Below are 12094 nucleotides of genomic sequence, written 5' to 3'. Positions count from 1 at the left end.
AACACCTCAGTGTCTTTCCTGTGGTGAGGGGCCCAAAACTGAACACAGGATTGGAGATGCAGCCTCACCAGTGCCGCGTGCAGCGGGACAACCGTTTCCCTCATCCCGATGGCCACACTAGTCCTGACACAAGCCAGGATGCTGCTGGCCTTCTTGGCCACCCGGGCACAAGGGACCGGTCGGTGTCCCCGGGGACAGCTGCACAGCCAGGCGCAGAACGGCCACCCCGACCGGGGCGCTGCTCCGGCCCCGCCCCTCAGGCCTCCGGGGGCGGGGCTCGCGGCAAGCCCCGCCCCGCTCCGCCGCGGCGGCCGGGCCCGGCGCAGCTTCCGGGGGAACCGGCGTTGCGGGCGGGCGGCGGCGCCATGAAGGTGACGCGGCAGAAGCATGCCAAGAAGATCATGGGCTTCTACAAGCACAACTTCCACTTCCGCGAGCCCTTCCAGGTGCTGCTGGACGGCACCTTCTGCCAGGCCGCGCTCCGCAACAAGATCCAGATCCGCGAGCAGCTGCCCGGGTACCTGGGCGGCGCCCTGCAGTTCTGCACCACCCGGTAGGGCCGGCGGCAGCCGCAGTGCGCATGCGCGAGGAGACGGGCTTGGCGGAGGGGGCTGCAGTGCGCAGGCGCCTGGCGGCCGCGTGGTGCCTCGGCCCCCTCAGCCGCCGTGGGGTCGGTGCTGCCGTGGTTGTGGGTCTGAGGGTGGTAGGTGGGGTGAGGGGGGAGCGCTGTGGGCTGTAGTTAACCTGCAAAAGTTAACTACCCACAGAGGTAGATGCCCCATCCCTGGAGACATCCCAGGCCAGGCTGGACAGGGCTCTGAGCAACCTGATCTGGGTGAAAATGTAGCTGCTCATGGCAGGGGGTTGGACTAGATGAGCTTTGAAGGTCCTTGCCAACCCAGACTGTTCTGTGAGGGACAGGAGCTTTTTTCAATACCAGCTGCCTTTTTCTGAGATGGCAGAAACTGTTGAGGGATGAGGTGGGTTGAGGGTGACCCCGGTGTGAGAGTGGCAGCCGGGTGGGCCTCTGCCTGCGCGTGCTGCCTTCTTGGTGAGGTGTGAACAGAGACAAGCTCAGATTTATCAGGCATTGAGGACATTACTGCGTATCTGGAGTTTCAGCCTGTCAGTAAGGGACAGTTTCCAAAGTCACTGTTCTCAGAGGAGCACAAAGATGTGCTAGACAAAAGCGTGGAGGTAAAATGTGCACACCAAATATCTGAATTGCCTTGAAATAGCCATTTTTTCAACTTGACTTTGTATATTGCACATGATAAAGTCTCTCTCACTTGGATTTCTGCAATGACAGAACAGCTAACTGCCCATCTTGGAGGCAAAGTATCTGAGTAATGTATACCCAGGGCTACAAAAGTTAAACACTGAGCCGTATTGCAAAGCATACAGAACTGGCCTGTACTTCTAAACGGGAGAAAGTACCGAGTCATGACTTTACCTGTGAAAGGTTCAGGCATTGCTTTGATCCAAACTATTCCAGTCATGTCTGAATGTCACTTCTTGTTTCCTTCTTTCAGCAATATTGGTCTTTTTGACCTGTTTTCATTTAATGCAGCTGAACCGACTCATTTTTCCTGCTGTCAGAATGGCAGGTTGGTGAGGCAGCACCTTAGTGGCACGACTAGAGCTTCCCTGAGGAAATGAGCTGGCTCACTGTGAGAGTCCTTGCGAAAAGATCAGGCACAAGTCTGTGCGAAGACTGTCCTCAAAGACTAAACTTTCATCTCTGGAAAAGAAAAATAGTTTGTTTAATATCTTGTTGTTATTTTGGAGATAATTGTAAAATAAATAAAAATTCCAAAGAGATTTCTTGACATGCTCACTTCTTCTGGTTAATCACCATGCTGCCATATCCTTGAAGTGGTATTTCAAGGCCATGTGTTCCTACCACTGTCCACATTTAACAGTAAGACTCAGTGGTGGAACCAAGTTAGGTCTCATCTCCTGTTCACCTCTGAGTATCGGAGCTAGCATCCTCATAGGCTGTACTGAACATCTGCTCTAAGTGCTGCTAAGAGGAGGATTTTAGGTTTGTGTTTTGCTGTTTAACTGGGATGTTGTTAAGCCATAGACTGCCAGATCTTTAGTCATATTGGAAGTCTTTTGTCTTTTTTTGCTTGAATCGGTTGGATTCTGATAGCAAGTTTGAAGGATTATGATGGATGCTAATATGAGGTTTAACTTGAATGCAATAATTAATCAGTTTCTGCTAAATTGAGTAATTGTGACGTAGTAGTTCATATACTAGGTGATGTCCAAATATAAGTGTAATGACTTAATATTGTCACTGATACAAAATGTTTCTAAATCCATTTAATATAACAATGTTGTCACTGTTGAATCTTGTTTGGAACAGAGGAAATCTTGCTGAAGTCAAGGGTTACCTGGGGATGGGCTACTGCTTTCAGATTACTAGGCGCCATTTACAAATCATGGAGCCTGAACAACTGGCCATTGTTCATTCCTAATTAGCTCACATCAGCCTTTCGCTGTTGTAAAAGATGTGTAGTTACTTCTTCATTTAGAAACCACTGTTGCTTTTGGTTTTCAGATGTGTTCTAAAAGAGCTGGAATCATTGGGGAAAGCATTGTATGGAGCAAAATTAATTGCCCAAAGATTCGAAGTTCGAAAATGTTCCCACCACAAGGATCCTGTGAGTGGTTCAGTCTGTTTACTGTCCATGATTGAAGAAGGCAACCCTCACCACTTCTTCATTGCTACACAGGTAAATGCTCATGGGAGACATAACTCCATTTCATTTGAAGTGATCCTCTGATACCTAAGGGTAAGGTGACCTACAGAAACCTCGATTATAAGATTTTAAACAGCTGTGGGAATTAATCCCATAAAGCCTTACTCATTCTTAAATGTATTTGCTAATTATGAGGTAGAGAATCTTTTGTCTTACTTGAACAAGTAGGTTCTTTGACCCTGGCAGGATATTGCTTAGTTTAGCAGAAAGTGTAGAAAACATACTACCTATTGACATATAAGAAAACAACTGATGACTGTTAATTTGCATATGGCTTGTGTGTGCATCCCCTGCCCTTAATTGTTTTGCACGGTAGTCTGAAAAGTGAAATCAAGTATTAAATGACCATATAACTTCAATTTTAAGAAATTTTACAGGTTTTAACTAGAGAAAAGTTAGGACTTGTGTACAAATAAGAAAGGCAGTGTTTTTTTAAGGTCTGTTCTGGGCACTGTACATGTAAATTATATACAGAATATATAAAATGGTTTACAGTAAAAGGTGTTTTAGTAAGATACAAGGAGTTTAAAATGACTTGCTGTGGAAAAAATTATCTTCTTGTGGTGTACTACATACCAATCCACTGGGACTTTTTCCGCAAAAAATGCATATATGATTATACATGCATGAAAAAGGAAACATTAATAAATTTTCCATCAGAAGTACAGCTAATCAGAAGGAGAGAAATTGAAATTTAAATTGCTCTGATAGGCACTGCCACGTATATCTGCTAGATTAAGTTTCTTATCTTTTTCATAATATAATTTATCTTCATAGTTTTGTATTAAAAGTAGGTGCATTTGAATTGCAAATAAGATTTAATCCCAAAATATTGACTAAAGTATTTAATTTTGCAGGACCAGGATTTAGCAAACAAAGTGAAAAAGAAGGCTGGCATTCCTCTCCTATTTATTATTCAGAACACTATGGTGCTAGACAAACCTTCTCCTAAATCTCTGGCGTTTGTTCAAAAGTTGCAGATGAATCAGCTTGTTCCAGAGCACCAAAAACAAAGTATTGTTGAGCTTAAAGAAAAAGAAGGACTAGTGAAGCAAGAAGGTGAAAAGAGAAGAAAACGTAAAAGGGCAGGTGGCCCCAATCCTCTCAGCTGTCTGAAGAAGAAAAAGAAGAAAACACAGGAGGGTCAGGAGCCTTCTGCTGAAAAGAAGAAGAGAAGAAAAAGAAAGCGAATTAGGGTTAAAGCAGAAGCTGTGCAGTCAGTGCAGAATGAAGAAGAATAAACCCATCTTTGTAAACAGTGCAGGACTCGAACATTGTTTGAACTTTGCAAAAAGAAAGATTAATAGGCAGTCATGTGAAATCAAGTTGTTAATATTAAAACTTATTTTTATGAGGTGGTGCTGCTTATTATTGCATCTCAATATTTGCAGGTTTTTGTCCTAATAATTTATTCTGTTGTTTAGTAATTGAGGTTATGACAAAATATTTGGCAACCCTCATGTTTCGTTATTCTCTGCAGCATCTTGATTCTTGCCAGAGAGTTCACATGATCAGTAGCAAAGTTTCTAGAAATGCTTCTTGGGTTTCATATAGGTTTTGGTGGGATCATTGAATCATTTTGGTCAGAAGAGACGCTCAAGATCATTGAGTCCAACTGCTAGCCCAACACTGGCACTAGACCATGTACCTAAGTACCACATCTGCACATCTTTTAGACATCTCCAGGGATGGTGACTCCACCGCTTCCCTGGGCAGCCTGTTCCAATGCCTGACAACCCATTCCGGGAAGAATTTTTCCTAATATCCAATCTAAACCTCCCCTGGTGCAACTTGAGGCCATTTCCTCTCGTTGTACCACTTGCTACTTGGGAGAAGAGACTAACACCCACCATTCTACAACCTCCTTTCAGGTAGTTGCACACAGTGATAAGATCTCCCCTCAGCCTTCTTTTCTCCAGGCTAAAGAGCCCCCGTTCCCTCAGCCACTCCTCACCAGACTTGTGCTCCAGACACCTCACCAGCTTCATTGCCCTTCTTTGAACTCTCTCCAGCAAGTCTTTCCTGTGGTGAGGGGCCCAAAACTGAACACAGTTCTAGACTTCTTCCTTGATCTAGGTTGCTATTCTTACTAAAATGAGTTTTGACAGTTGTGCTGTTACAGAATGTGAAACTGACCTAAAAGAGCAGAGTATCCTGTTTACCTGTATTGTTTGAATACAAAAGTTAACTGTTGCAAAGTGACTGAATGCTGTCAAGAAGCCCCTTCCAGCCTAAGTTACTCTGTGAACCAAGTGAACCAATATGTCTGTTGTTCATGATTGTTATCTGTTATCTGTTAAGAAGATCCCGAAAGGTGTGTGATAGTGTTGATATTCCTGACATGGTAATGGCATCTCTGGTGTGTCCCATTTATCTCCAGTTTACTCTTCCTTTTAAATAGGAAGAACACAAACTGAAAATGCCAAATCAAAGCACTGGCCGATACCTAATGGGGAGGAGTTCTGAAACACCACCAGCTGATGGTGTTGGGACTTAGGTCACTGTTCTGCAAGGTCATCAACAGACTAGAACTGAGTTGAAGGAGGGAGCTGCCAAAAATGTCTCAAATACCTGATTTTCTTTAGTAGTAATTTCCTGAACCTTGCATGTTTGATGGCTTTAGGAGGCAGAAGTGAGTGACAGGCTCTCAAAGATCTGGAGCACATACACAGCTATAATGTATGATGCTTTCTGTTGGCTTTTCGAACTATAAGGAGAATTGTTTCACAGAGTTTGAGATAACTATTTGAGGGATGGAGTTAGCCAGTGTTAGTGGAAACTGTGGATTTGTTCCCTAGAATCTGCCGGTGGGGTAGGTTGGTGTGCTTGACGCTTGCAGCATGGGACACACTGCTGTAGCCCCCAGTAGACACCAGTGCTCGCACCACAGCTGCTGGGAGGGCGCTGAGCCTTCATGGTGCCATCAGGGAGACAACTTGTGCCTTGGGAACTGAGTGTGAGAGGAAAGGGTGCTGTGCTCCTGGTCAAAGCTTTAATTAAAAATTTAAAACAGTCCCACTCATCGTGGTATTGTTCCTACATTGATTGCTAATAGTGAGTCCTGAAGAGAAATGTAGTAACTTCTTAATGCAGCGTATTTGTTTATATCACTTTTCTCAAGCTGTCCTATTCCCTTCTTCTTCACTTATTTGGGCACAGCGCCATGTTAATGTAGTTTTGCTTCCCATTCCCCCTAAATATTGCTTATGTTTCTGCCCCCTCCCCAAACACACCCACAGAAAGCACTGCCAAAAGTAAAGCTTGGAGCAGACAGGTGGTTCATCTTCAAAATTTCATTCAGAGTCGGAATTATGTTAAAGCCCAGTAACTTTACTAAAAATATTTCAAAAATAGAGTGGAAAATTATTTAAAATAGCCCCTTTCAGTGCTGTTGAGACACAAAGCTTAAATATATCTCTTTTTTTTTTAAGACAATAGACAGAAACGTAATTACTGCGAAAAGGAATATTTTAGCAGTCCTCTAGTAGCAACCACCTTAAGGAATTTAAAACAATATTTATCTGTGTTTCCTTAGTGTTTTGTTACCACAAACTGAGTCATGGTGTTGCCATTGGGAAGAATTGGAAAGAAAAGGCAGCGAGCTCTTAAGAGAAAAGCTGTAAAATTTGTCTGCAGCATAGCTGCAGCTCTCCTCCGGCGAGGGAAATAACTTGTCTCTCGCTTTTGGAAGAGAGCACCTGCCCAGGCAACAAGCAGAGGCAATCAGGCCCTGTGGTGTTACCATTTTGGAATACATATATATAAGAGAAAAACGCCCTAGTTTCCAAGTAAATAAATCTGCCAGGCCAAAGTTGCCAGGCTGTCATGGTATAGTGAAATCAGTGACGCCAGGGGCCACGGCTGCTGTTGTAGGTGTTCAGCTCCATGTGCTGCCCAAAGCTGTGATGGCCAGGCCCTTATTTATCAATAAATGGTCTGGAGATCTGGCCACATCTCTAGTGTAGACAGGGTTCCAGATGTGACTTGTCTAATTAAGTTTAGGATCGTTTTGCTGTAGCGTTATGAAGAGACTGGTCTTGGTTTTGAAACTGCAGAAAGCCAGAGGTAAATTAAAAGGCTATTGATTTCCTTTTTTTCTCAGACAGGATAAATATATATTCCGCGTCCTATGCAGTACCTCACTAAATCTTTTTTTAAAAGAGGGAAATAACACATGCTGTACCGTACAATGTATGCTCCATGTATAGAGTAATAGAAGAAAACAATAACGCGTCAGCCACAGTCTGCAGAGCATTAATGCTGAATTCAGGACAGCGTCTCATCCACCAGCAGCAGAAGATATTTACCCAGACTGCCTGCCAATTGAATTGGCTGGATTTATACACTGGTGTGATCCGGTATTGTACAATAAATCACTCCCTGAGCATCTGTTAACAACATTAAATAGATGAGTTAATTAGAAGCTTCTGGAACCTGTGATGTTTATGAATCATTAAAGTAAATATGAATATGGTATGACTTGAAAAATAGATACATTCTGGTAGTGAAAGGAAAATAGGATATCCAGGGCAGTCCTGCTCATTTGTTTTCAGCTACACTGATACAGTGGGAATGACTTCTCCATCAGCATTAGAGTGTTCCTGGCGTTTCTTGAACATGTTCTGTCAGATCCAAGATGAAGAACGTCAGAACAATACCATTATTTATACTCATTGCGTGTTTCATATAGAACTTTCACAAGCAGCTACTGTATATTTCATACCTCTGTGTGGGCGTAATATCTCACACAGGGAGCAGCCGGATATATGGCGAATGAACAAATAAGGGCCTCAGCAGGTGTTATCATTTACAATTTCAGGGAGAAAGATTGCAGTGTACCGAGAGAGAATGACAGAAAGTAAAAGTTTGAGTACCCAGAGAGTCAGGAGTGAGACAGAGACTGCACCTTGTGATTTAGGCAGGGCCTAACTAACGCTGCGAGAGGGTCTTGTGATGTATGTCTGGTAATTATTATGTCTGTGCACTCTGGGCCCCAAATTTGTCTTGGAGAGCTCAGCTGTCTGCCCACGGAGGCAGTCATTTTGCAAAAGTTGCTTCAGCTTGTTAGAGAACAGACAGGCTGCGCTCTCTCGGAGGGATTCTACTTTATTTTCTGATTTCTTCTGCAGTTGAGAGGGAGAGCATGCAGCTGCACTCCCTGTACAGATACAGGGGAACAATGAAGCTGTTAGCAAGGGTCCAATTAAAAACAACCCAGAGCCAAAAGCTAGGAGGAAGAAAGAGATAGCAGATTAGTCACTGGGATTTAAAAGAAACCAAGGAAGAGAGAAAAATATTTGGGGTGGGTTCTGGGTGTTAACTAGAGGGAAGTAGCAAAAGGTGAACCAGAAATGGCTTAGCAGTGAAGGAGAGTAGGGAGCAGAATAATAAACCATAAACAAATAATAAAAAAAAATCTTCCTGATTCCCTTAAGAAAACTTCACTGCCCTTTCTGGCTCAGTTTCTGTCTTTCCAAAGTAGCGGACTGACTAACCCGCCCGCAGATCCCACGTTGGTAGCCAGAGATATCCCACAGAGTGTTGGTTTCACAATGCCAAACACTCCTTGTATTCATGGTTTTTCAATATCAAACACTTTGCAGCACTGGCAGGTTTGCAGCCAAATCCTTCTTCTGTAGAGCTCGCCTGACATTGCAGGTGGATCGCTGCCCAGCACGCACATATTACATCCAGGAGCAACGTTACTCATGCCATTATTGATAGGGTGAATCCATGTAGTTAATTGCTCCGGAAGGTACTCACAGCAATAGCCTGGGATAAACTGAGACTCTTCTGGCTGTGGAAATCACGACCCGAAGCATGGTATGGAGTTTTTTAAGTCTAATCTCCTTCCAGGAACTCAGTAGGGGACGTCAAAGTTTCTTGTTGCAGTCTTGACTTCTAGTTGATCCAAGATGATCTTTTTGCCATGTTCATTCCTCTGGGGCCAAAGATGCTATGACTGATTCAACTCTTCAGGGCAGTTACTCTTTCAGACTGCCCTGGAGAAACACCGAGGACATTTTTCACTCTGTGAATTGGCACCCGTTTCGACAGGCAGGTATTCAGAACAAATGAAGAGAGCAGTTTTCTAGAATTCCTGGCTCCGTCTTTCATCCCCTGACCTCTCTGTCAGTTCCCGAGAATACAAGCAGGGCTGTTTTGGGATGGCCCAAAAATCTGTCTAGCCCAGCATCATGCCTCCAGTAGTGGCTGAAAGCTGTTCCTCAGCAGTAGGATGAAAATAGACAAAACATTTTTTTGGTACTTCTCTAGGTTACTTTCCAACTTGCTGACAATTTGTTAGAGTTCCTGACCCAGGAAAAATATGTTGTTTTTAACAGTGCACAATGACTTTCTGCTTCACTAATTTGTCCAGTCTCTCCTTGAGATCTCTAATTCTCTGTGGTAATGTGTTGCACAACTTAAACACATCTTATGAAAAATACGTTCATGTGTCTGTTTTGAATGTGCTACCTACCAGCTAGCGCTTGTAATGGGTGAAACACTAAGCAGTCACCCTTTCCATGCCACTCGTGACTGCATAGACCTCTGTGATATTTCCCCTCATTTGTCTCTTTTCCAGACTGAAAGGTATTCTGCATCACAAGTAGCAGTACCTAACAGGAAAACAGATTTGAGCTTACCCAAGCCCAGTTGAGAAGACCAGAGTGTCTCTGCTTTCTGCTGGATGTTCCTCAAGGAACAGCATAGACAATAGGCTTGTGAGAAAAAACACAGGACAGGAACATTCAGCCTTTGTTTTGCCACCAGCTCCCTGGTTGCCTGAGCTAAATACCGTTGCCCTGGGATGCGTCTTGGCTTCTCTCCTGTGGAATGATGGTGTAAGGATTTCCCTGAGCTCACAAGCTGCTCAGAGGTTGGGATCACTGGCACGCACAAGTCAACTGGCTGCTGGGCTGACTCTGTTGTAAGACCCCAATACACAGCCACGCACAAGATTTATGGTTGTAAACCTGTACCCTACATTACGAATGGAAATTATAATTTGAATAGAATCATAGAACAGCCCAGGTTGGAAGAGATCTCAAAAGATCATCTGGTCCAGCCTTTCGTGGGAAAAGGAATCTAGATGAGATTATCTAGCACCCTGTCCAATCACATCTTGAATAGTGTGATGGGGACTTCACCATGTCACTGGAGAAGTTGTTCCAGTGAATGATTGTTCTTCTGTAAAAAATGTCTTTCTTATGTTGTTATGAAACATATGCTAGTGCAACTTGTACTTGTTGGCTCTTGTCTTCTTCATGTGGCTACTTGTGAAAAGAGAGCCTCTTTGTAGCTGCTCTTTAATACAGGAATACTGTGATGATGTCCCACCTGAACCTTCTCTTCTTCAGGAAGAAAAGACATAACTCCTCAATCTTTCCTCACAGGGTAGGTTCTCCAGCCTTTTGGTCATTTTGGTGGCCCTCCCTTGGACCCTCTCCAGTCTGTTTGTGCCTTTCTTGAATTGTGGGGACAAGATTGCTGCTATCAGAACCCAGGCAGGCCTGCGAAGCTTCTGAGCTGAAGACAGTAAAATTAAAATGGGGATATTACATTCATACAAATCACTGTTCTGTGCCAAGCTGTGGACTTTTTCCATCTACCTGGCTTTTTGTGATATCTGAGGGACCCGATTTCAAGTCTGTATTTATTTCTTAATGCTATTGAGAACTAGGACATTATTATTACATATGCTTGACCATATCAAAATGGCAGACAATTAGCTTCAGTTATGTAAAATATCTGACGGATGTTTAATTTATTAGATATTTAATTGGTCTCTCTGTGTAATGGACTAAGGAAAAAGTAAGAAATAAGGCTGTGTAATTAATCTGAAAAGTCTTGTTTCCTCCCCTCATTCTTTCCTTTTCAGCTATTGAGATTTTTTTTTTTCTCTTGTTGTTATTTATAACTTATTTAATTATCTGCTTTGGAGTAATTTTTGGTGGATACTTGCCAGTTTACTAATATTCGCTGCCCACTATCTGGTGGTGTCACAAACATACCATCTGTTCACTTGTGCCTTCCAAAAGTCTCTGAAGTAGCTACTCAAGCTGCAGGTGGTAGGATTGCTCAAAATCACATAATCACCAAACTTCTAAATAAAAAAACTTTTCCTTCATGTATGCTTTTTTTTTTAAGTGACATTTGATTAAGGCTTTCTCAGCTCCCCTCCTTTTATACATGAACTTAATGCCACCACAAAGCTGGTACCATTATGCTGAAGACCAATGCCCTGCTTTCACTTATTTGTTCGGGTTTTTCTGTTTTCTGGAGGATTTCTCAGAATTTTTTATCCATGATTGGGCCAAAACTGTGTGTCCCAGCCCACAAACCCATTTCTCTTGATATCCTACTCACCTGCCTACTGGTAAGCGCCACTTGTTTGGTATATTTGAGAATGATGTGAACAGCACTTCTCTTTGGCTGTACCCCTGCACCAGCATCTCTGCATCCAAGATTCCCCCAGCCTTTGCATCTCCTTTCCCTTCTTCTCCTCTCACTCCTCCATCCCCTTCCAGGTTTTCTCCTCTATGAGAACAACAGAAAAACCTGTGGGATTTAGGTGCATGAGCATACAAAGTGTAAGGACTGTGAACCCAACAGAGCTGCCACTTCCCAGATAGAGAACAAGAGCTGGGGGAAGTGACTGGATGTGTTTACATGTCTAGGTAGTTTGTGCCCAGAAAAGAAAATCTGACATTTTAAAAAATCCATAACACTAATAGTTACTAAGTTTAAGTAAGTTGAAGTGTACCTAAGTTAATAAGTTTACTGAAGTAAAACCTTAAGACTGGAAATTCTGCTCTTCAGTTCCGAGAAGGACAACCAGCTGATAAATGTACAGTATGGTCCTGCAAACATTTCCTCTTCATTGATACCCCTGGTTTCATGACTGTCCTTATCTGACTGTCTTGCTGGTAAACTTTTGCAAGAATGCGTTTATGATCACTGTCTCCTTGTAGAATCACATGAGAGTTTCCCAGTTATGCATGGGAAATTACCTGCTATGTTATCTACAATGAGCTCCCCAATGGTGTTGGGCAACTAACTCACCCCAGAGTACATAGGCCTGTAAATGACTTTGTAAAACTCAATCCTGGATCATCCTCCTGCTGGATTATGGCTGGGAGAGTGGATCTGGAGTCTGGGAACATGGGCTCAGCCCACTGCTCGTACAGGACAGTGCTTGCAGCTCAGCTGTTTTGTGGCTGCTGTGCCCTTTTCTTTGGTTACTAGTCAATTAATCCCTGTTAAAACATTTTCAAATAAGGAATCTCAGTAGGTTACAAGAATAATAGTAGAACTATTTTAAA

At 43.2% G+C, this 12094-nt stretch overlaps 1 protein-coding gene across 2 annotated transcripts; it reads left to right on the top strand.

Moving 5' to 3' along the window:
* Positions 1-295: 295 nt before the first annotated feature.
* On the top strand, positions 296-4122 carry UTP23 (UTP23 small subunit processome component). Of its 2 annotated transcripts, none has more exons than XM_082045258.1 (3): positions 296-553; positions 2567-2741; positions 3626-4122. In XM_082045258.1, the coding sequence occupies exons 1-3, from the start codon at positions 366-368 to the stop codon at positions 4007-4009; spliced, it is 747 nt and encodes a 248-aa protein (XP_081901384.1). In that variant the 5' UTR covers positions 296-365; the 3' UTR covers positions 4010-4122. The 2 variants fall into 2 exon arrangements, with proteins under 2 accessions (XP_081901384.1, XP_081901385.1); XM_082045259.1 differs by having other exon boundaries at positions 305-446.
* Positions 4123-12094: the final 7972 nt, after the last annotated feature.

Source organism: Streptopelia decaocto (genome assembly GCF_964273445.1).
Source record: "Streptopelia decaocto genome assembly, chromosome: 2".
Lineage (NCBI taxonomy): Eukaryota > Metazoa > Chordata > Aves > Columbiformes > Columbidae > Streptopelia > Streptopelia decaocto.
The sequence above is the reverse complement of the archived record's forward strand: the minus strand, read 5'-3'. Positions and strand labels throughout refer to the sequence as shown.

Coding starts and splice junctions, on each gene's coding strand:
- UTP23 (XM_082045258.1), top strand. CDS start 366: ATGAAGGTGACGCGGCAGAAGCATGCCAAGAAGATCATGGGCTTCTAC. Junction 554..2,566: donor CTGCAGTTCTGCACCACCCG/GTAGGGCCGGCG, acceptor TTTGGTTTTCAG/ATGTGTTCTAAAAGAGCTGG. Junction 2,742..3,625: donor ACTTCTTCATTGCTACACAG/GTAAATGCTCAT, acceptor TTAATTTTGCAG/GACCAGGATTTAGCAAACAA.